This window comes from Xiphophorus couchianus, chromosome 22 (assembly GCF_001444195.1).
Source record: "Xiphophorus couchianus chromosome 22, X_couchianus-1.0, whole genome shotgun sequence".
Lineage (NCBI taxonomy): Eukaryota > Metazoa > Chordata > Actinopteri > Cyprinodontiformes > Poeciliidae > Xiphophorus > Xiphophorus couchianus.
In genome coordinates, this window is record NC_040249.1 from 614,994 (window position 1) to 640,169 (window position 25,176).

At 41.0% G+C, this 25,176-nt stretch overlaps 1 protein-coding gene across 4 annotated transcripts in view; it reads right to left on the reverse strand.

Moving 5' to 3' along the window:
* piezo1 (piezo type mechanosensitive ion channel component 1 (Er blood group)) overlaps positions 1–25,176 on the reverse strand; it is a 70,778-nt gene that overhangs the window by 16,862 nt on the left and 28,740 nt on the right. For 2 of the 4 annotated variants that reach the window (XM_028006295.1, XM_028006293.1), the window contains exons 7-35: positions 24,559–24,730; positions 23,336–23,422; positions 20,780–20,843; positions 19,620–19,723; positions 19,019–19,098; positions 18,196–18,376; positions 17,008–17,113; positions 15,675–15,856; positions 12,218–12,366; positions 11,934–12,092; positions 11,023–11,150; positions 10,432–10,595; positions 9,129–9,305; positions 8,888–9,013; positions 8,449–8,649; positions 8,146–8,350; positions 7,321–7,425; positions 6,333–6,489; positions 6,007–6,250; positions 4,899–4,995; positions 4,362–4,527; positions 3,903–3,992; positions 3,635–3,750; positions 3,456–3,524; positions 2,063–2,163; positions 1,840–1,984; positions 1,160–1,231; positions 301–473; positions 45–142 (exon numbers count right to left, since the gene is read on the reverse strand). In XM_028006295.1, coding sequence (XP_027862096.1) covers positions 45–142; positions 301–473; positions 1,160–1,231; positions 1,840–1,984; positions 2,063–2,163; positions 3,456–3,524; positions 3,635–3,750; positions 3,903–3,992; positions 4,362–4,527; positions 4,899–4,995; positions 6,007–6,250; positions 6,333–6,489; positions 7,321–7,425; positions 8,146–8,350; positions 8,449–8,649; positions 8,888–9,013; positions 9,129–9,305; positions 10,432–10,595; positions 11,023–11,150; positions 11,934–12,092; positions 12,218–12,366; positions 15,675–15,856; positions 17,008–17,113; positions 18,196–18,376; positions 19,019–19,098; positions 19,620–19,723; positions 20,780–20,843; positions 23,336–23,422; positions 24,559–24,730 — 3,918 coding nt within the window. Of the gene's footprint in view, positions 1–44; positions 143–300; positions 474–1,159; positions 1,232–1,839; positions 1,985–2,062; positions 2,164–3,455; positions 3,525–3,634; positions 3,751–3,902; positions 3,993–4,361; positions 4,528–4,898; positions 4,996–6,006; positions 6,251–6,332; positions 6,490–7,320; positions 7,426–8,145; positions 8,351–8,448; positions 8,650–8,887; positions 9,014–9,128; positions 9,306–10,431; positions 10,596–11,022; positions 11,151–11,933; positions 12,093–12,217; positions 12,367–15,674; positions 15,857–17,007; positions 17,114–18,195; positions 18,377–19,018; positions 19,099–19,619; positions 19,724–20,779; positions 20,844–22,688; positions 22,895–23,335; positions 23,423–24,558; positions 24,731–25,176 lie in introns of those variants that run through there. The other 2 variants (XM_028006294.1, XM_028006296.1) reach the window with 2 other exon arrangements.

The window sequence follows — 25,176 nt, forward strand, 5'->3', positions numbered from 1 at the left end:
CAACATGGAGGGTAAGAAGAAGCTATGGTCAGCGTCACACTGACCTGCTTCTGGCAGCCTGTTCTGGATCCAAACTTGTGTTCCGACTGGAACTCTCACTGTTCTGGGACACTAGGTCTTCTCTGGACTCGGCTGTGTCCCGCTGCAGTAACCGGGAAGACACAAATTCAGCGTTTGTGGGACAGACATTGTACAACTGTATAATTATTATTTTTAAAATCCTCATGCTTGTGTTCCTTCGCATTTTGGTCCAACAAACAAACCAATGTAAAGGAAGAAAGGTTTCAGCTCTGCACACACCTGCTTAATTTTGTGGATGATGAAGTAGCGTTCATTGCACAGGACAGTGGATGTGTCTCTGTACTGCTTCGTGAGCAGATTGAGCCACTGGGTCACTCCGTCCACCATGGCCAGGATAATGGCCCACAGGAAGCGCAGGATGTCCAGGATCTTCTGCACCATCTCTCCATGCACTGCAGCACACAGCAAAAAGCTCAAGGCCGTGTCCTAGCTCGGATGGTTCTTGCCAATTTGATGTCAAGTTTATTTTACATAGCACTTTTAAAAACAGATTGAAACGCCACCAAAGTGTTTTACCAGGACGTATGAAAAATATAACATCAGATTAGAATTAAACAATGACAAGAAAAGAAGACTAAAACATAACAGCAGGAAGTTACAGTATCAGACCTCAACTGAATGCCAATGAATAAAAATATTATTGAACATGTGGAAATACTCCACATGTTCAATCCAGATACAAAAGTGCAAATATATGTTTAATTCAGCAGCAATGCAGGACGAAATTTTCCCCTAAGGTACAAAACTTTAAAGTTGTTGTGAATCATAAATATGACATTTCAAAAGACCAGTTTCATCCCATTTTTTTTATTTCATTTTTGCGCTTATTGACAGCTCTGATTTGTCATAAGCTTTTACAAATATAACTACTATTATTATTCCTGCCTCAGAGATTAAGCACATTTTAAAATTATTCAGTAACTGCTTAGTGTTTGGTTAAGCAGTATTTCTGCCCTAAAATAGCACCTGGTTGTAATTTATTCCACAGCTGAAGCCGACCAATGAGAGTGCAGCTTCAGACTCTGGGCTAGATCCAACACCCACCAGATATGGATATTCATTGTAAATGTTTACCTACCAGACTCTTCCTCCTCAGGTTCCTCAACTTCACAGTTGTCATCGGCCTCCTCAAAAACTTCATCTGCACAAGCTACACACACACACACACACACATGCAGAGAACAAGAGATTGATGAGCTTGTGGCAACACAGCTGAGCTACTTTACCTGGCACAGTACTGTAGTTTAGCAATTCATCATAACTAGAAATGAGAAAAATGCTTCTTTTGTTGTTGTTTTTTTTAAAATACAGACAGAATTACACACTTATTTGATAACCCTGCACCAGTATAGGTGCAGAGTACTGACATACACCAATAGATTCACAAGCTTGGTCAGACACATAAAAACAACACAAGTTTAATTTGTTCAGTCGGCGCAATGAGGAGTCGAACAGTCAACGTAAAATAAAGAAAGAAATTGACAAAAACCGCAGGTCAACTACTTCAGGCAAACATGTACGAAATAAACGGCAACAAATCTTTCAAATTGTTCAGAAAGTGCAACTATGAAATCTAAAGATAATGCAAAATAAATGATAAAGTATGATGTCACTCGACGCACAAATCATAGAATTAGACTGAATAGATCTGCACTTATGGATCGGGCACATTGTTACCAATACCCATTTGAAGATCCATTTCAGTCAAATTCAAAGACTTTTAATAGATTCTAAGTTTCATTGGCACAAAGTCATTACCCTTCAGAGTAAGAGCCTCCTGTTGGGAACCTCCTCTTTCTGCTTTCTTTGACTCTTTTCTTTTGACAGCCTTCATGTGTCCCTGACGTCTCTGGCGGTCTCTCAAAGCTGCCTTCACACTCGTCACCCAGGCCTGGTACGCCAACTGGGAGACACGTTTCCATTTAACAGCTGCTAATTCATCGACATGCATGAACTATGAGGACGAGTGTTGGGTTCTGACCTGGCACGCAGTCTGAGCCTGAGGCTTCTTCTCTTCGTAGTTCAGGTCCTCTTCATCCTCGCTGTCAGACTCAAACAGGTAGTAGTCTCCTGAGTGGATGACTAAGCAGCAGACACAAACAAACTCACTCTGTCAGATTATACTGGAGGCTCTGGCGTGAGATACAGTACTAACTAATATGTAAAGAAAAAAAAAAACTTTACTAAAATGTTATTTACCTCACCTTGCAAAAGTATTCATACTCCTTGAACCTTTTCATGTTTAGCCACACAACAGTCGTACACTTGAACTGGCTTTATTAGGATTTTATATGACAGAATTGTGGAGGATGAGCAAAATGATGTAAAATGATCTTTTTTTTTAATACAAATATAACTCTGGAAAGGAAGCGTGGCAGTGCTCTGTACTCTGAATAACTACATTCTGCTTTAATTACAGCTGGAAATCTGTTGGGCGTGTTTCTACCTGCTGTCGTATGTAGATGCTTGGACTTTTAGTTTTATTCGTGTTCCTGTTTTAAATGCATCTTTATCGTTTATTTGGTCACATCTTGCCACTTTATTCCCCATGTCAGCTTATTTATTCTCATTCTTTGTGTTTGGGATGTTTGTTTTCTTTAAATGAGTGTTTCCTTGTTTTGTTTACCACTTTGATTCATTTCAGATTTGCTTCCCCCTTTTTCATTCTCTCTGCTTTCTCCTTTGGTTTTTCTCATTACCTGGCAGCTTGCTCCGCTGCTGAAAATATAATATTCATATAAACATATAATTTCCCTCTGCCTGCTGTCTTCCCCAGCTGCCTTTCCTTCCCTCCGGTTCCCTGCAGCTATTCTCCACTGACTCCTTCTGTTTTTCCAAAACTTGGGCTACGTTTCTCTTTGTTGTTCTTGTAAATTTCCATTTGTTTCATTATTAATATCTTAATATCATCACGAGGGCTTATATAAAGTTTTATACATTTTCTTTTCATATATTTATTATTGTTTTTCTTCTTTGGACATTAGTGTGGCTTATTCCAAATAATGTGTAGGAATGACCTGGTGCTGTTACATGTGAATCATCGGGGTGGAGGTTAGGGTGGACTAGGGGGGCCAATCAGATGTCAGGGGGGCCAGTACCCCCTCCCCTGGCTCCGCCCCTGCGTTCTGCGTTCATCTCGCTGCCTCCTGTTTTATGGACTCGGGTCAGAACTTTGAACACTGTTTGAACTTCTACAGATCAAAACGTTTGTCCTTCTTAATATTAATTCTTAATAACTCCATGTTGAGGTTTGAAACGAAAGAAAGAAATTGAAAGCCACTTCCAAATTTTGAGCCAATTCACAATCATGCACTAATATTTATCATATAAAATAAACGCAGCAAAGTTTCAGGCTATGGATGAATAGACGGTACCTCCTGCGTGGTCGATCCACGGCTGGTACCAGTTTCTCTTCTTAGACTTCTTCTTGTCTTTCTGGGATTCTGGAATGAAAGGTTTACATGAGATTAAAGCCATTCAAAAGAATGAAACTAGTGACGCCATTTACAGAAGGAACAACATGAAGGTTGTAGAAGTGGTGGACTACATTTACCAGCTTCAGAGGAGTGGTCAGTGCTGCTTGAGGCGGCTTCCTGGGTTTCCGTGGAGACGTCACCGCTTTTCTGTCCATCCTTGTACTTTTGCTGCTTGGAGCGAATCCTCTGCATGCTGGGCGGAGAAAGAGGAAACGAAAGGAGGAAAACAAGAAAGGACAAAAGACATTTTAGCATCAAGACCATTTTAGTTTGCACTTCCAAAACTCCTGCTGAGCTTCATATCATTTTAAAATCAGTTTATCATTTCATAAGGAGAAAACTCACGACTTTTTGAGCTGCGACAGCGATTTCTTTTCGATCTGTTGGTGAAACTTAACGTTCTTCATGATGCTGGCTCTGAAGAGCTCAAACCCTCTGAGAGACAGAAAAGAAAAATGCCTGTTGGTACATTTCTTGAGTATCCACATAAAATAATGACAACACAAACAAATAAACAACTGAGATTTCACAGTGAAGTGAAATCCTGCTGGCAAGAACACATTCTGAAGGATTGATAAACTTTAAACCCTAATGAACGTTTAACGCTGGAACCTGGAAGACATTTAAAATAAAGCAACAGAAACAACAAATAAAATGGATCTCTGTAAACTATATTGCCCTTCAAAAAATGTGAAAAGGTTCAAATGGTAGAAATGCTTCAGCCAGGCCCCGTGTGTTCAGCCGCTTAAATCCATGACTCGGAACAGCTAGGGAAATCTGTTCTGGGTTCACGCTGCGCTTTACCTCGACGCCTGCTTGGCAAACGCCTGCAGCTCTGTTGTCACATGCAGGAAGTAGAAACTGAGGAAGACTCTCCTCTGCAGCAGGAGGCAGAGCAGACACAAGCTGTCCCACAGAATGCCCGCTTCTTCCACTGGCAGACTGCACGTGTCGCCGCTCACCGCAGCAGCTGGGAGAAGAAAAAAAGAAAAAAAAAACACGGAGAACGTGGAGAAAATAATCAGGAATCTGTCAGATTAATGCAAAACAGAAAGAGCCTGTTTCAAATAAGACTTGGATTTGTAATTCAGAGTAATTATTTTCTAAATCCTCAATTCCCCCTGAGGCTAAATATTTTTTCATATGAATTCTAACTTTCACTTTAGGTAACCTAGACATTAAGGGACTAGGTAATTCAGTATCTGCTTAACACCAACACTGTGTGTATAACCAGAGAGTATAAATGTCTGGTTTATACCATGTATAATGTATACTGTAACCAGACTTTTATTCTGTCTGTTTACAGTATAAATGACATCAGGTGGTAAGTGAAGGACTTACGATCATAATATCCTTTAACTGTGCAGACCAGGCTGAAGAGCTGAATCACCCAACAGAACCTCGCCTGCATCTCAGACACAAACACACAGGCCAGGATCTGCAACACGCACACACACACACACACAGACACACACACACACACAGAGACCAAGAAAGAAAGTTAAACTTAATTCAGTTTTTTATGACAGACCTTTCATTGTATATTTTTAATATAGAATGACTGTAAATTAGTTACTTGACTTCAGTGCTCCCACTGACTATTTAATAATTCAATATTTTTTTCCGTCAGAATTTCGAACGTCACAAACATGGTGAGGGGCCACGCAGAGCAGATAACAGACACGTCGCAACAAACTTAAGAACTAAAACCAGTGGATGGGATCACTTAGCTGAAATGTTTTACTCAACCAAATAACAATCAATCAATCAGATTTTATTTGTATATCACATTTCAGCAGCAAGGCATTTCAAAGTGCTTTACATCATTACAAACACAGAAACACAACGCAACATAGAATCAACAATCAAAACAGCAATTCCTCCACCTTGCAGAGCAGCTGGGATGACTGCTGATGCATATTCAACACACAAAATCATATTAGATGTGTTTTACTGCCATCTAGTGATAAGATCAGATGATTTTAAGAAGTGACTAAAACACTGTTAATGATGGAAGAGAAGATTATTCTGTAAATCAGTTTCATAATCGTGTTTGGCAATAGCAGCAACAATAAACTTATCTACATACCCCTAAAATGAGTTTCATTAATATTTTAATACTACTACTACTACTACTACTAATAATAATAATAATAATAACAACAACAACACTATAACCAAGTATGCCTGATATTGCTAATTTGCCTCTTGCATACGGTAAAGTGGCATGAACAATCTTTAGGTAATTCAGTATCTGCTTAACGCCAATAACAAATTATTGTTATACCCATCCATTGTCAATCCCCAGCTATTCTTCCAGGGACAGGGGATAACTCTAATAATTCTAGTAAATTCAAGCAATAAAGTGGTAACTTTCACAAACTTAAAAATTAACAAAACATCTCTCTAAACAGGGCAGACAAGGAGAAACCAGAAGCTTTATACTCACAGATAAGGCATTCTTAGATATAATGACGGCCACGTTGTAGATGATGAGACAGTCCCACAGCATCAGACGGACTCTGGACGGTTTGACCAGCAGCTTGGTTCCAAACAGCAGGAAAAAGAAGGAGGCGATCAGATAACCCAGTCCGAACACGGAGATCCGGGTGGCGCCTGTGATGAACACCATGGACAGCACGAACCAGAAGAAGTACCGAAACACCAGAACCTTCACCATGTCCAGATAACTCCTGCAGGGGGCACACGGCGTCACGTCACAACCGATCCAGAGAAGTGTTTCCATTTGTGAACACAGAGTTCAGTAAACTCCACCTGCAGTTGATGAAGTTAGGCGCCGGGTTAAAGAGCTGGCCCTCCATTGGATCAGGCTCATCGGTGTTCTCTCCTGCTTGGACCATCCACTCCTCCTGCTTCTCACACTCAAACACCTTCCACTGCTGGGATGCACACATCAGCAGCAGGAAGTCCGCTGTGAACAGAAACAAGACGTGACCCTCGTCCTCCTCATCATCAACCTGGAACACTGGCCTACTTCTAACAGATTCAGTTCAGTTGTTTCACACATGGACACTGAGAAAACTCTGAAGAATTACACACATCGGGTTAACACTGCGGTATGTAACTCTTAGAAACAATACATTTTTTTGCATATTTGTCAAAAGTGTCATCATGTTGTGACAGTATCTGATGAGACTCCCGGTCACAAACAACCAATCAGAGTCAGAAGGAGGGTCTTAGCGCTGTCCCTCAACCTCATGTACTCGCTGCTAAATGTGCTAATGGCAGAGAAACAACAGAAAAACCGTTTATCCGCCGTCATTGGTGGCTATGCGAACCAGCATTGAATTCACAACAAGATGTGCTGGTAGGGAAAAGTTGTAGCGGTAGCAGCGAGCAATGGGGGAGAGGGGAGAGAGGCTGATCAGCGCCACACAAGATTGTGATTGACAGCGCTAAAACCTGCCGCTAGACTCTGATTAGTTGTTTCTAATTAGCACTGAGAGAACTGGGAGGAGGCGGAGAAGCTCGATTTTTTTCAGAGATGATTTGTTTCATACCATACTGTGACGACATAATGACAGTTTCAACAAACATTAAAAAAACGTGTTTTTTTGTTGTTGTTGTTAAAGTTACATACCTTTAAGGACTTTAGTACAGAAATATTCAGAATAACTGCTCAATTCACAATTACCATCAGCCATTAAAAGCACAAGCAAAGCAAAGAAATGCTTCTTAAATGAGATTAAACTCTATGATTTGCTCAGATATCAGTCGCTCCACACAGAGGCACCAAACCGACCCATCAGGTTTTTGGAGTTGGGCACGGTGTAGAAGTCGGGCAGATAGATCCATTTAATGAGCGCTGAGCTCATCAACAGCTGATTGTTCCACCTCCATGGGTAATCTGCAGAGACACACAGAGAACAGGAGAAAAGGTCAAATCTACCAGACTTCAGAGATTACAGCTGGCGGCTTCTGGTTCTGACACCCAGATTCTACAGAGAAACACAATTCCTAGATTTGGCAATTCTGAATTGATTCAAAATCCTCAAGAATTTGATTTTAGTCAGCGTCCCACCATGTTTTTGAGTTTAAAAATGTCAGGAACTTTGAAAATATCACCAGATAATCATGGGTTATTGGAAGACATTATAAACAATACCTAAACACCAACTGTAACGTCTTAAAAAAAAGGCAAATAGGTCAAATAAATATTAATCTTCTTCACCTCAATTGTTTTATCCTAATTAAAGTGTCCTGATTTTTTTTTCTGTGACTTGTCACTTTACTTGATGCACTTGTTAGCATGTGGAGATAGGCAGTGGTTACACAGTTCCAGTGAAATAAATAAAGACCTCAGTCTCTGTATGTGTTCACATACTGACCACACTATGTTGCCATTGTTTGTGCTTCAAACAGTTTCACTGAAGCAACTATTTAAACCGTCCTTGCCATCACTGATGAACAAAAATATCTAGAATACATAAACAAACTATTCTTAGCCTGGTAGGACGCGAGTAAAGTCTGGAGGCCTGCCAGGCTACTACAAGCCTGAATGGTCTTATTATAAAATTCATCCTGAAATGAGCAGAACCATCTGTTCTTCCATCCTCGGAGCACTCACCTATGCAGAGAGCAGGAGGAATGCCCACACACAGCAGGTACTGGTAGATCATGAAGATGGACAGGAAGAGGCAGTACTTGGGCCAGATCTTGGCTATCGCCGCTCGCCGCCGCCTCACCAGCAGGGCGACCATCCAGCAGCCATGGATTATGACCAAAAAGTTCATCCGCTGACCAATCACATTCACGGTCATCAGAAAGCATATCTTTTTGTAGGAAAAGGGGGAGAGTTTAAAAGATTAAAATGCATTTGAAGCATGACAGAAGTGCAGTGCAGTGAAAATGTGATGCGATAATGGCCCACCTCCAACCCAAACTTGTAGAAGGCGTAGTTGAGCAGGTACTTCAAGCACGGAACGAGGCCGTTGTCCAAAGTGTCTCTCTTTGCAGAGGGGAAGAGAGTCAGTATGGCGGGAGGGGATCGCAGGAGCTGCCGATAATGGTGAGCCTGGTGACGATACACTGTAGCCTCAAACACCAGCAGCATCAGCACGATCAGATGATTCTGGAACAAACATATGACAGACAAACCATGTCAGAATGACATCCGATGTTTGATCTTCCATTTTAAACTGGAAGATGGGAGTTTTGGAAATGTTTTCATTCACACTGACAAAGAGACAGAGAGATTGTGCTTTAAGCACAGATCAGAGGAAGGATCTGATCTAATAGTGATTATTTAAAGAATCAAAAAATCCACAACACAACAGAATCAGTTATGGGGAAATGAGAATTGGCCTTACCTTGCTGTACCCCAAAGCAGTCGCATCTTTCCTTATGCCAAACCACTTGGCTGGATCTATAGGCTCCTTGTAAAGTGTGGAGTTCATCATCTCCTCTGGTAGGAGGTTGGTTGTGTTTGTTAGCGGCTATCAGAGATTAAAGACACACAGCAACATACGCAACTTAGAGCTAAAGCTTCAACAGAGAACAGAGCCAATGACACCAGGTTGCTGCGTTCATTGGAGCCGAGGTGTGTCTTACCATGCTACAGTTGCAGGAGTACTCCGTGGGGTTGACCACACTAAGTTGGTACAGCATCTTGCAGACGATGATGACACACACCCAGACCGTGGACAGGCATGAGGCCATGGGCCTGAAGCGGCTAAACGGCATCGCCAGAGACCACAACACCACCAGAACCAGGTTCATCACCGATGGCTTCAGACGGGACAAGAAAGACGGCAAAGATTACATCACACTGTCCAAGAGGAATCAGAACTTTAACATCATTTATATATACCAGAATACACAAGTTCTCTGCAGGGAATAAAAATACAACAAACAACTTCAAGGAATTTTGCAAACAACAGCTGGATGCGCAAGTTTTCATTTATTTTGGATTCCTTCACATGCTAACACTGTGAAACCCACAGTGCTATAAAACTGTCAGTAGGCTGCACCCTCACCCGGCATTTACTGTAGCCATCAACACGATGTGACATAATTCTGGGTAAATATTTGACCAATCTTCTCGGCAGAAGAAGTTGGTTTTCCGACATAAGACTAACTTTTATCGGTAGCCCACCAATTTGAAATCGGGTCGTCTTTGACGAGGCCCTTCTAGAAGTTCAAAGTTAGCCCAGGTTATCGTCAGCAAAGCGAGGTCTGATGTGTGTGTTCATCATAATGTCGGAGCATCCAACTGTGACATTCTTCTGTTAGTCCTTGGCCAAAGTGTTTGAATAAATACCAGTGTGTTACAAATTCAAATGCACTCAGATAAGAGTTATCACTCTGAGACAAAGCCACTTAGTACAGCATCAGGTAACATGACTCTGATTTAAAACCCTGGAACAGCTACATTCTTAAGTGTTAAATTCCTCCACATATTTGCTGCCAGAGTCGCTCAGTGAGAGCACCTGACCTGGCCACGGTTGTGCAACTGCTTTCAGATAAAGAGGAGGCACTTCTAGGTATGGGAGGGGAAATCCAAACTGCCTTGTTCTTGCGCTAAAATACATACTTTCACAATCCTATCATCATGCAGCACTCCCTTTTGTCGGTAACCGAGACAACGCGTATAGTAAACACTTGCACTTCCTTACATGGTCACTAGAGGTCGCCTAATGTTGCTGAGTCGACGCAATGGAGGATATATTATGGAGGAATATATCTATATTCCTCCATAAACAAACTCATCAAGAGTCAGTTTAGAGTGAAGATGGACTCCAAGTATTATTTATGAGCACAGTTAACCTCACTGACATGTCTGGGCCACACAGAAACAGGATTTACAGCCATTACTACAACATGTTCTCATAACTGTCACTCTCTCTATATTTACCTCTTCAAGCGCAACCCACACGGAGAAAAAGGCCACCATTTTGAGGATGTGAAGCTCCAGAATTCTCCAAAGGAACCCCTGGACTTTAGTAAGGATGTCGGTGAACTTCCTGGACAGAACCAGAATCCTGTCCATCACCAGGCCCCACTTAGTGGGAACCAACTCTGGAATGAGGGAGAAACTACGTTGAATACGGAGAGTCCTCACAGACAGAACAGAGACCATCAACAATCACGCCAGGATGTGAATTTGATGATTATTTATTTAGCATACAGAAAAATATGGTTCATTCATTCTAATAATAAATTCCAAGGTCATTTATACATCCATACCAAAATGATAACTGTAAAAAAAAATCGTACAGTTTAGCTCCAGTTGGTAATAGGTTTTCTAAGCTAAACTTGATCTTTTATGAAGAAAGTTATTTATAGTTCAGGTACCTGGATTTTACCCGGCAACTGTACCAATGATGTGAATACCATTATAAAAATATCTGTCACATGTGGGGATTATACCAATAGAACCATACTATAGCATAACAACATGCTGATTTACATCTCAAAATGCAAAGAAAAAAATAATAGTATTCACCTTCATCTTCGGATTCTTCATCATTGTCTTCCACCAGTTCTTCTTCTTCTACTTCTTGTTCTTCTTCATCAGGGTTTACCCTCACATTACCAGAGCCGACTTCCTCCCTTCTTTCTTTATTCTTCCTCCTGGAGGCAGAAGATCTTTTTAAAAAGATGTCTGATTGGTCAGGGGGACCAAACATAAAGGTTCAAGCGACATTCGACCATTATAACTCCAAGTTGAGTGGGTAACAAAAAAAGGAAGATCTTGAAGCGAGGTCAACCCTTTACAATATTTGTCTTTGGTCGTCTGTGCTGCATCATCTACAGCTCTCTGGAGCTTGACTCCAGAGAGACAAACTGAACCTTCAAGACAGCAACTGTGTGCTTAACTACTATTTGATTGATCATATCAAAGAAATTTGTATTTTACTGCCAAACGACATTCACTTTTCCCTCCATCTTTTCCCAATCCAGCAATCACAAAATCAACAGCACTTGTTTTGCACTATTGTGGAATTGTACTGCAAATGTTCTGCAAAAATATTTCATTCAAGTCACTGCAATTAATGTAAATAACATAATTGCAAAATCAGACTAAAAAAACCAACACATTTTCAACCCAAAAACTGCAGTTGTATGTCTGTGCTTGGTGAATTTTTGTTCTTCATTCAGTGAAGTTAGTCACAGTGAGAAGAGAATCCAGAAATTTTACCCAATTAAGAGTCGTGATACTTTATGAAAATATTACTCAAGCAAAAGTAAAAAGTGCACCTTAGTAAACTAGCGCAGTTTTTGCCAAAAAGTTACTCAAGTAAATTTAACTAGGTTAATGTAGCCACAACATATACCACAACTCTGCCTACAACATATAGCACTGCACACAGAGAGGTCCAGGAAAAGCCGGGCGGGCTGCAGCGGTGTGTGTACCTGTGTTTGGGGGTAACGTGTTCCAGGTCTGTGGTCTTCATGAAGGGCTTGTGGAAGTAGTGCAGCTGCAGGATGCAGGCCAGCAGGAAGAACCCTGGGATGAGGATGCTGGAGAAGAGCTCTGACAGAGCGAACGTCTCCAGGCCGACGGCCGCCAGCCTACAACCGGCAGAACATTCACCACATCAGCTCAGACCTTACTGGGTCAGTCCCAACACTCTAGATCTAAACTCAAAGGATGACCAGTAGCTGGGAGTATACAGCCCTGGAGTTTAAACACATACTGTCCATCTGTGAAACCAGTGAGGTTCTTCCAGTATTCGGGGAAGTCTTCAAACTGGTATGTGTAAATGGAGATGAGCACCAGCATGGTGTAGGCCACCACCAGCCACCAGAAGAGCTTCAGCAGATGTCTCCACAGAGAGTAGTACACCTGCAGAATGGGAACGAGGCTTTGGTTAGGAGGGGGAGGCAGCGAGTCTGCTTTCACCTCAGCATCAGAGTGAGACCTTCTAGAAACAAGGACTATAAAAATCTGCTTATGTTTCCAAAAGAAAGATTTGTGAATGAACCCAAAACATCTTCCCTGATCCAATCCAGACATCTGCTTTCTTCCAGACCACAGCCTGACTCCAGCCTGATAGCAAAGCTTCACGTTAACATAAGCAGATATGGAAATATCTACCGCTCAACTCATTCAAACAAATAAACTGTCGTTCTCCTCTACATAGATCTTACTACCCCCATTTATTTTTATTTTTGAACAAGATGGCAGTATGAAAATCACACACATGAACAAGGAATGCAAACGACACATGTTTTTGTACCACAATAATCTTGACATGCCTGAAAAGGAGAAGGAAGAAGTAAGAAACATATGAACTCCTACCCCATAAACGCATACCATATTTTAAGATGGACCCTCATTAATAAATCTAATAAAAAAAAGACATGGGTTAATTAATTTTCCATTTTTTAATGTAACCATTATGTTACTAGGACAATAATTCAGAACCAGATTTTATGTATAGCCATGAAAAGCAGGAACGCTCATAAATAAATGCATAAAAACAGATCAAACTACAACACAGAACAGCACACAAAGTAAATAAAGCAATAAATAAAGATGTGTGTATGCATACCAGAGATGCAGGGTGTGTATATACTGTATATGGTCACTCTGCAGGTCAGAGTGACCTGGGAGGGTCAGCAGGAGCAGCAGGGGCTCTCAGATGTTAAAGTGGTGAGTTCAGGGGCCTGGAGCACATCAGAACAGTCTGAAGTGAGGCTCTGTGGTTCCAACTTTCTGACATTGTTCATTATTTATAAAGCTTTACTGTGGACTAATAAGCAGTTAATCTATTAATTGAATGATAATTTGAAATGAGCTTGATCATTTCCATTTTAATGATTGAAATTTTTTGAAGGGAAATTTTGTTTACACAGACATCATAATCCATTTTATTTATCTTTTCAGTTGTAAGTGGGTTTTGGGTTTTTTTGTTGTTTCCATTTTATTTAGATTTTTATTTTTTTGTGTATGTTTTATTGGGGATATTTAAAATGTCTACCAGTTCCAGTGTTAAGAATTCCTTAAAACATAAAGGTTTATTGATCTTTAAGAGGGTGAACATGTACTATTGTGCCATTATCACTATATTACTTGAAAATGGTCTCAAAACAGGTCTTCTGTGAACATTACGAAACTTAGACTCTAGATTGAAGCACTTCAATGTTGCTCAGGTCTTCCTCCAACCTGTTATCCCAGTAAATGTGTGTGTGTGTGTGTGTGTGTGTGTGTGTGTGTGTGTGTGTGTGTGTGTGTGTGTGTGTGTGTGTGTGTGTGTGTGTGTGTGTGTGTGTGTGTGTGTGTGTGTGTGTAAGGCCGGGGAGTGGATGGGTGTATGGTTACAGTTTGATGAGCAAAGCATGCAAACCACATAGAAGACACAACACATTACCTTTACTTACATTATGATCAAGATGTCATCAATAACAACAGTCTGGCAGCAGAAACAGTGGAGAGAGGAGTAAAAGCGACAGCATGTGTGACTAGAAAAACACAACATTTCGCAAACATGTTGATTTTTATTTTTAATGCTCCGGCAGTCGAGTTCTCGCCTTCCTCTTCTTCATTTCTGGCCTTTGTGATGTATTTTTATAATTGCTCTTCTGGGAATATTCTGTTTTTCATCACTATTGGGGAACTCAGACAAAATTTTGTTTTCTTTCCTTTTATCGACTCTTGCAAAATGCAGACCGTACAGATTTTCTGTTAACGCTGCAATAAGCTAGAATAACGCCTGAAGTCCAGAGGATGAATAAATATGCAAATACACAATAGACTCAGTCTATTTCGACTTGGTTGTTGTCCTTTATAGAAAATGAAGGACAATTGCCTAAATTGCCATATGTTTTATGACAAAACAAAAAATAATAATGAAATTAAGGGAAGGAAAAGTAAAGTGATAATGATACTGTGATGGAATGTTCGATGGTAATTTTAAGGATATTGATAAAAAGAAAATCCTGGGGCGTGCAGGGGGTTAACACGCCCCACGTTTGGAGGCCTTAGTCCTCGACGTCGCGGGTTCGACTCCCGGTCCCGGCGACCTTTGCCGCATGTCCTCCCCCCTCTCCTCGCCCTGCCTACTGTCGCAAAAAATACAAGCCACTAGCACCGCAAAAACTCTTAGAGAAGAAAAAAAGAAGAAAATCCAAGGGTCATCAGAGGTCAACCACCCTGCCAGCTCCCCTGCTCACGTTTAAAAAAAAAAAAAAATCAAACAAATTTGGAGCCAATCAACAATTGTGTTTGTGCTGCTTTTGCTTTGAAAATATTGATGATGATGATGATGATGATGATGATGATGATGATGATGATGATGATGATGATGATGATGATGATGATGACATCTGGAAACTTTTTTTTTTATTAATATCTTTAAAGTGATTGCAACACAAACCGAAAATTTTACTGCACAAACATTTGACACCAATTTAGTTATATTTGAAGAACTTCACTCAGGTCCAGTCATTAAGCCTAGGCCTATCACAATAAATTTATTAATCGCATAACAAATTCAAAGAATATCAATAATTTTCATTTGCTTGATTTATAGTTTTTCTCTTTTCTCTTTCATTTTTACCAAAAACTGAATGATAAAAGTATTCAGTCTGGTATTTTGGTCTCAACTAGCCTCTTTTGAAAGATAGTTTTGTATACAGAGACTTCATAATTCATTTTATTTGTTGTTTCTGTTGTTTCCTCTATTTATTTTGGATATTTCCAATGTCTTTCAGTTCCAGTGTTTAAGTGTTTATTACAATTTAAAGTTTACTGATCCTTGAGAACATGTTCTTGCATTATTGTGCCATTATTACATGAAAATGGTCTCAAAACAACAATATCATCATTTATCGCAATAAGTTGTGGGACAATTTATCGTCTAACAAATTTGTTATCGAGCATTAATTACGCCTCTTATTTGTCTTATCTTCTTGAATATGTAAATAAGCAGCAGTACGTGTGCCACCACAAAAAATAGAATAAAATACAACACCAAATATATACTTTATACATTTATGAGTACGGCTGGGCAGAGAGCCATTTGAAAATCTGCCACTGCATATTCACCACATACACAAGTTAAAAAAAGTCCAGTAGCCTCATCAAAAACCGCGAAGACAGAATATTTGATAAGTTATGTAAAAAGAAAAACAACAAAAAAAAGTTCATACCTGATAGAGGCAGAGGCAGAGCAGGAAGAGCAGCATGTAGACGATCTTGTAGGCAACTAGTTTTCCAGCAAAGGAGACCATGATGAACATCCCTCCACAAACATAGATCCAGTATTTGGCATAGCAGCTCATCACCATCCCTCCCAGAACCTTCAGCACCGATTCACTGCCAGCGCCCAGTTCTGAGAAAGACGAGGGTCCAGACAAAAAGAGGCGATGGAAGGTAAACAACCAGCAAAAAGTAAATCCTCGTGACATAGTTCATTTGTAACGGGAGGAACGTTTGGGGGAAAACTGTAACAGCACACGTCGTCACTGATGATGCAGTTATGCGTTTGAGATTATGTGCAACAATCCAGCTCCCCAGCAGGGCCGGCCCGAGGCTGAACAGGGCCTTACGCAAAGTCTAGTTTTGGGGCCCACTTCCTGTTCAGAGCAAAAACCATCACTAAGAGTTTCAATACAAAATTAATCTGGGAGAGGAGGCTAATTTGCGTAGCATTTACCATTTTACAAAGATTTAATTTCTCAGCCTTAAAAATGTAAAGTGGCAATCTGCATAGACAGCCTGCACAGGCCGATTGCGCCGCTCTGGAGGTAAATACTCTAAGCGCTGCAAAAACACAAAATCTCACCAAGGATTTTCAGTCCAGTTTCTAGTCCAACTGTCTTAGAGAACACTTGAAATAAGAAAAAATTGATTTACGAGTAACTTTTCAGCAATACATCCAAGCTTGTTTTAAGTCAATAATTCCTTAATGTTGATGAAAAATTACAAGCTCCATGGCATATTATTTCACTTATGATGAGAAACCTTTCCAGTGTTACAGGTGAAATAATCTGACAATGGAACATTTACTTTTTCATCAATATTAAGGAATTATTGACTAAAAACAAGCTCCCTGTAGCTTGCTGTAAAGTGAAAATGTAAGTTACTTTTGTCTTATTTTGACTGTATGAAGATATTTGCCATAGAAACTAGACCAAAATTTCTTTGTAAGATTTTGTGTTTTTGCAGTGAGGAGGCATAGAAACACAGACAGGCGCTGGCAACATCGGTGTCTCTGTAGGTTTTGTTGCTCCTTTAGAAACTTTGTCTGGTTTAATCACAACATCAGTGATCTCACTAGTCCTTAAGATGATGATGATGATGTTGGTCCATTTCTTATAAGGCCAACTTACATCAATTGCTGTTGTGATTACAAAACAGGATTTTGTTCAAATTTGGGCTCAGCATGAATGCACAAAGTTTAAAGCCGGGGGTCAAAGTTCACATGATGCAACAGTACCCGGTGTGCGGGGTTTGTTTGTGTGTTTCTAGAACCGTCGTTACCTTTTGTAGTGACTTCCTGTAGGGGCGTAGACATTTTGCTCTTCCTCCTGAAGTTCTCCTTCACTGACTGACGCACCAGCAGCCAGAAGGTCAAGGTAAACAGCAACTGGGAAGAGAAACAGGGAAATGATGGATCAACGTTAAATAAAAAGCTCAAGGAATAAATATTTCACCGATTGAAAGCAGTCATTACGATTTCTCTGCTGTCCAGTGCATGTACTGTAGGTCTGGAGTTTAAATTAGGGAATAATAATACACTGTGAGATGGGCACCAGCCCAGACCTTTGAGGTTTAACTAATTGTGGAGAATGGCTGAAGAATAATCACTTCTATAACAATAGTCTTACATCAAAAGCTGAAAAATCTTTCGTCTAATGATAGAAACACCTTTGTCCCTTTTGAAGTATCATCTTTGTGCCCATATTGGTTTAATCTTGCAGGAGCTCCTCTCCAGGAACTACACTGTGTCAGGAAGTGTTGCATTATAATGTGGCACAGCTAGATTTTCAATAAAATCCTCATGTATTCACTTCCTGTGCTTGACAAGCTTCATGGGAAACATCAAAAGCCAAGAGCACAGAAAAATCCCCCCATACAGAATTATGTGTTTTCTGGGCACACAGTGCCATTTTATAGCACAGTCAAGCAGCTTTGTTACCATCAGCTGTTATAACAACGCTCTATATATCAAATATGACTTGAAAGAATTTTGACTTTGTAATTTAAAACCTTGAAATCAGGACTCTGTCTCTTTAATAACCTTTTCTGCTCTTTCTGAAACTCTACTTCTCTATTAACCCCTTAACATTTTTACCAGCGTTTCACCGAGAAGTAGCTCATGTAATGAGCTCAGCTGGTGAGCAGTTCTAACAGATATTTGCTAACTGCTGCTGGCTAGTCTGAAGGAGCTGAGATGGGGAGTGCTGCTCTGTGAGGTGGAAGCTTGGAAAGTGCAGCTCGGAGGAGAAGCCACACCTAGAAGGTAACGTACAACTGAATGGTTGCCATGGAGATTAAAGGCTTTCTCAAACATGCATGAAGGAATCAAAGCAACACTCCAGATATGGTTTTGACATTACAACACAATTTAAAGTTGATTTAATATAATCCTGCCCATTTAAGGTGCAGGTTCTGCTTTATCTGCCAACCAGAACGTAGAACTGTTCTCCGGCTCGGCTCACACCTTACCATAGCTCCCAGTCTGAGGCAGGGATACTGGGCTCTGTCCAGGCCCAGCTGTCTTAGACTCATGGTCCCCACCTTTGTGGGCAGGATGGATTCCAGCTCCATGGCCCAGACGTACTGCAGACAGCACAGAGCCAGGCCGTAGAGCAGGATGAACGGAGAGCACAGAGTGGCTGCATGGCGTCTGCATAAATGAGACAAACTCAGCTGAAACCGAAGCTTCATGCAGGCTCACACACAAACAAAACACACTGGAATACTTTGAAAAAATATAAACTTAGCAGTCATTTTAGGCAGGTATGAGATTTGAAAACCTAACATGAAAACATAAAACTTTTTCAAGAGGTCAGAAATTTTTTTTTTTTAAATCTAATTTAGGAAAAAATGGTAAATGGCCTGCAGTTGTACCATTATCAATTCTAGGGACTCAAGAGCAGCTTCCACTACATTCAGTCATTCACCCATTCACAAACAGTGTGAATGGGTAGTTGCTACAGTCTGGCAGAAGGGAGATGTCAGCAGGCAAGTAGGGTGAAATGCCTTGAACAAGAACATGATGACAGGAACGGACAGAGTGAGGGTTCGAAGCGGCAACCCACCGGTTGCAGAATGAAACCCAACCTCCTGAGCCGCCGTCTGTTTCAGCAGAACATCTAACACATATCTCATTATGCAATAACAACACAGCGCGGGACAAAACGTACCACCACACAACAGTGCTACTAATAAACAGAAGGTCAAAACGCCGAATCGCAGAAAAACCGATCGGTTTATCAGGCAGCCGGCTACGTGTGGACAAGGCCTGAGTCCCGGGTGTCATTGGTACCTGGAACGCAGCATCCAGATGAGACACGCCCACAGCAGCAGAACGAAAGTCAGCCAGCTGTGATAGGTGATGCTCCACACCTAGATGACACAAAACAGGCTGAGTGAGAACCACGCACTGGGTCAACATGGGCCAGAGGGAAGGGACAGCTAGACCAGTGTTCTGTAGAGACACTTGTTCAGCATATTCAGTCAGAAAACCTGGTCAGTAGGAATACAACAGCCGTTAGAATAAATAACTGGTCTGCTTTTAAAAGTACTGAGATAGATGAATCAAATGTGTCAGAGGTTTAGATATTTCTACAGTAAAAATTGGAGGCGTTTCTATATGAAAGCCACCTGATTTGGTCTGGGTTGGTCTCCGACCAACTGTCAGTTTAGCACAACCGACCAAATCTGTTGGTCTGTTACGTTGCGTTTCCTACTGCAGGTAAGATACTTACAGCTCATTGCTGCTCCACAGAACAGCAGAGAGATCCAAACTGTCCCTTTAAAGATCCAAACCGTCACAATAAAGAATCAACAACCCTGATGCCTGCTGTGTTCTCCACATCATTAGCTAAGATCAATGCTTGATGTTGATAGTGGGAAGTCATGGTTACCATCATGGCTATGAGAGCACAGACATAACTCTGCTGCATGACCACCCGTCCCAGCAGGAAGAACGGGCTCTCGCTCAGCTGTCCCCCGGGGGCCACAGCGACACCTGCAACAAGAGAACAGGGGGCGTCAGGACGATCTGGTTGGGGGCTGCTGGACTTCAGAACTACTCCAGAGGGAGTGATAGCTGATGACATGAGCCATCACAACAGGATCCACTGGGTCCATCTGGCCAACAGATTCAGTTCTGTCTAATGCCTCCCGTCACCATCAGTCACTGTCAGTCAGCAGCCTGCCTGACCCACTGAAACATAATGATGGATCTGCAGTAGAGCTGCAGCATTCTGCCAGACGCATTACACACAGGCTGGTGGGATCAGTTTAGATGAGGTGACTGGATTTATTGGCTCTGAAGATCTGTAACGAACTGTCAGTATGAATACTTCCACTGGGGTTTGGGTGTGATACCTGGTGTCCTGTGTGGGACTAGTGGAGCAGAGCTCAGCTCATAAGGCTAAGATAGAAACTAGTGAAGCCACTTAGTGACACAGAGATGTTCCAGTTTCCAGTCTTCATCAAATGTTTTAGAGATTTAAAGCTGCAGTATGTAACTTTTCAAAAAAATTTTTTTTACATATTTGTTAAAGCTGTCACCATGTCATGACAATATGACATAAGACAGATAATCTGTGAAAAGTTCGATCTCCTCCACCTCCTCCTTGAGCTGCTATCGCCGTCTGAAGAAATGCACTACCCCCAACCAAAAACAACCAATCAGAGCCAGGAGGCGGGTCTTAGTGCTGTCAACCAACCTCATGTTTCTCGTGGCTAAATGTGCTAATAGCAGAGAAACAACTTACAGGAAAAACATTTATCTGCCGTCATTGGAAGCCATGCTAACTAGCTCTAGCATTTATGATGGCCTATGCTAGCAGCAGCTAGCAAAGACAGCACTAAGACTGGCTCTGATTGGTTGCTTCCAGTTGGCACTGGAAGAAGGCAAGGGGAGCTCATTTTTTCCCCACAGATTATCAGTCTCATACCACACTGTCACAACATAGTGACAGTTTTAATAAATATACTTTAAAAATACTTTTATATAAAAGTTAATTACAGCAGCTTCTTTAGAAATAAAAGAGGTTTGAATGAAAGATGTGAGAACCTGACTGATGTTCTCCAGCCGTAGTTTCCTCTGGACCTTCTGCTTCACTGGACACCAGGGTGATCTGAAACAAACAGTCAAACATGAACTCTTTTCAATCCTGACATGTTTTTTCAACAATAAAAAAAAATGTTCCATACAAATACTGAGCATTAGGAACCAGTTAGTGGATAACTCAGCAGACAAACAGATCAGGTATGGAAACGATTCCCTTTGCTAGGAGCACACATGTTCAGTATTGGCACCAGTATTGGCCAGTATTGGCCAACATAAGCTTACCTTATGTTGGCCAATACTGAACATTGGCATGTTCAGTACCAATACCAATACTGCTTTTGGTATTGGCACCAGAAGGCCTTCTGGTGCAGAAGGCACCAGAAGGCAGATTTTTCTTTGACTAAAACCCATTTCCAAGCAAACAAAATTCAGTTCAAGTGTAGACTCCTTGTTTCAGCCAGCTGACCGCAGCAGCAGGTGCTGAAAAGAAGACTCAGAGTAAGAAGAGTGGCTCATCACGAAGGGCAGGATTTAGCTCATTTTACTGAACTTCTTTTGTCCCATCTGAGCCTCCATACAAAATGAAAACTAACTAGCTGTCAGGGTAAGCTGCAGGGGCAGTTAAAGAAATAGATTTTTTTTAAGTGGTGGCCTATGAAGTTATTATATGAACATTTTCAGTCATTTGAAACAGTTGAAATCAGCTAAGAACATTTTCTTTTGGACATATTGAGGATGCATTTTGGAGTAAAATAAAAAGTCTTTTGGACTCCAGGAAAAAAACATGGTGACAGCTTTTCTACCTTGGCTCCTGGAGTTAGCCGTGGCTGTAAGCTGTTTACTACTAGCTGCTGGGGAAGTGGCTCTGCCTCACCCCGTAGTGATTGATTCCTTGCAGCTGCACTGCGCCGCCATTCCCCTGCTTGATCTCTGAGTAGCTGCCTCTCAGACTGCCAGGATCTCTGATACTCTTTGTCAGTTACTAATAAGAACGATCGATCCGCCATCGTCTTCATAGAAATCCTCACTGCGCCCAGACTGCGGCTGCGGGTTTCCCCTCTTCGTCTTCCAGCTCAAAACAGAGCGCCACTGCCTGCTGTGTGTTCATTCTTCAGATAATCCTTTATATACAGAACAGAAACCACTAAGCTAAAAAGTAATTACTAAGTAGATGCCACTAGTCGCTCCAATATCCAAACTTTGCATTAATTGCAATCTGCTCCGTTCGCGCCGCTACTCCTTTCCGCTTCTCTTGCGCAACTTTACTTTGTTTCTTAGCAACAAAATACAGCCCATCATTATTTATTGAAGATTTGAGAGTTCCAAAAACAAAGGAATCTAATGTTGCGTTTCGGTTGTTTACGTTTGGAAGCTCATTCCCTTTCACATAACCAGAAAAGCCGGTTTTTGACATTTCTCTGACATTCGGAAAAATATGGTTTACTTATTTTAGCATAACTCCGGTTTTACTTGGCCTATTAACACAATTTAAAACCTGGCCTGTAGTTTATAATGTGCACTTTAAGCAAAAGTGGAAAGTGAGACTGGGGGAGGCGGAGTCTTGCTGCTACGCCGTCACAAACCAGACATGTTAAAAAGACGGTATAAGCCTATGGACCCCTGTGGTTTAACGTATCGATACTCGCAGATGGAAAATCGATACCTTCCGAGGGTGAAATAAAATCAATAAATATCGTAGAATCAATATAATTATACAGCCCTACACATAAAGGTGTGTGATTTAAATCACTAAAATACTCCATTTAATCATATTTTCAAATTTATTGATATTTTGTGATACTCTCAATGGAAAAACTTTTTTTTCCCTCTTATTTTAAAAATGTATCATCACAACAATATATCACAATTCTTGGGATAAATGATGAACAATTTGATAAATTCCCAGCCCTACTCTGAATCCATCACAGTGTTTCTTGGTCAAAGGTCAGACTGGGTGAGGCGCTGGGATGTGAAAGCATTTGCACCCTGGGGGTATCATGCAGGATGCAGCGGTACAGGACTCCCTGCGGCTCAGTAAATCCCCCAATGTTAGGCAGAGGCAAGACGAGGAACGATCAGAGCCGTCTGACACACCTGCTCCAGTCTGTAATTATGATATCAGGACAGAACAGGATGAATGGTTATTCACTGTGAACTCTTGAAGAACAGCTTTTCTCGGCTCTGAAGAACAAGGTAGCGTTCAAGCAGCCAGTTTTAAACTGCAGAATAAACAAAAATTATTTTCTTTTCTTTTTTTTTAACTTTTTCTTAAATCAGCGAGGTTTCCACATTCACTGACTCTGATGATCCTCGTTGCCGTGGGAAACCACATGCAGCCGGCGGTAAAACCTGTCGCTCCCCATACAAGCCTGCTCCTTACAATCAAACCACCTCCACACACCCCTGTGGTCTGCAGGTGAACCACAAGCATCCAGACGTTCGTCAGTGTTTGCAGAATGGGACTAGAACATCTGAGGTGTGTGTGTGTGTGTGTGTGGTAACTCGGGTGTGAATACTTTTGCGTATCAGTGTAGCTGACAGAGAAGCAGCTGCCGCTACCTGTGTCTCGTCTTCGCAGTCGTCTTTTGGTTGATTCCAAGACTTTAGCTCAACCAGTTCTTCCGCTGAAGCTTTTCTTTTCTCCTGCTGGGAAGAAAAGCAACGTTAAAGAAAAAAAACATCAAACCAGCAGAAAACACTGCCGGTACTCTGGGGACATCCGAACAACTCCTGTGAGATTGTTTCATTCAGGATTCTGCATCTAATCGGCTAGATTCTTAAACATTGAGGTCAAAGGTCATTTCTTTCCTGTTGTCCAGGCTGTTTGAACTCTTGACATCTGCACTGTCTTCTCGCCAACGTGCTTGTGGGAGAACAAATACTTCCCTGAGCAACACTCTGGAGAGTTTTAAATAATTATAGTGTCATTTACTAAGAATGTAAAAAGATCTTATAATATTAAGATCATTTGCATTGCATGGCAAGACAAGTTGATGCTATTATTATGATCCCAGACAGTTTTAAGCCTGACCCGTTGTATCTGTGCTTTAGACTTAATTTGAAATACTAAGAAAGGAAGTTTTTCTCGATTTTCTTGTTTTCTGACCAACTCTGGGCTGGTTGGGCTGCTGAGGGACCAGTCACCACTAACGCTGACCCACTCTGACCACACCGGTGGTGTCCAAACTTTGTGTCACATGGGCCAAAATTATGAAGCCAAAATATATTTTTTTTAGAAAAATGATATTTATTTAATATGCATAATATTTAAGAAATATATTTATATTTAAAAATAGTATTCATAAAATTTTGATTTTTTTTTTTTGTTTTGTTTTTCTTTCACCAGCTGAACAGCAAACTTAGCATACAATTAATTAAATAAAGTAGCCTGATTTTCTGTTGGAAAGGGAAATGCAAATCATTGTAGAGCCAAAAATGGTTTTACACATTTGTCTTATTAACAGAGAGAGATCCACTCAGTTCACAAGTTCTTTTAGGATGTAAAACAAGAGAAACCCAAAGTCTGTTCTCAACAGGATCTGAGTCACTATTTCTTTGAAAACACTTGTTAAAATTTCCCCCCTTTGGGGATCAATAAAGTATTATTATCTTATCTTATTAGCCAAGTTTAACAAACGGTGCCCAAGTCACATTTTGAACACTTTGGACTCTCTGGAGTCTTTACAAAACCTTTTCCATCCAGCACCATGTTTTCACCATGAATGTTTAACACGAACACTTAGAAGGTTCCGGTGTGGGATCCGTAATGGTGCCGTTTGTACCTGGTTAGACGCAGCGTGCAGTCCTGATTTGATAACCGCGGCCACAGTAACGTAGAGGACCAGCAGGATTCCTGGGTTGACGTAAACCGGCCAATCATGGCTGGGATTGAGGATGAGGTCATCAGGCGTGGAGCAGTTTCCGGGTATGATGATGTCCTTCAGACCAAACAGTCTAGACAGAAACACAGACAGAGAAAAATCCAGATAATTAACACTGTGATCACAAATAACAAAAAGAAGCATCAAGAACGCTGGGATTAGTAGATGTGAGAATGAGGCGCTAACAGTCAGATCAGGATGAACTAATGAAGAATCAAATGAAAAACTTTAAAAGCTGTAAATGTAACCTCAGTAAGCATCTGCCAGGGTTCTAATCGTTTTGGGCTTCTCATTATAGTTTAGATTTATTTCATTGTGACTTCTTGTTTGTCTAATTCAGTTAGTGTTAATTAGTTTTTATTAGTTCCTATGAGCTTAACATTGTTAGGTTTAAGTTCAGTTTCAGCAGTATTTTTAGATTTTAATTCTCTGACTCATTTTGAGGTGCAGAATTCAAAAATGTCAAGTATTGTATTGTGACTAAGTATACATGGTTTGTGTGACGAATATGCAACAGAA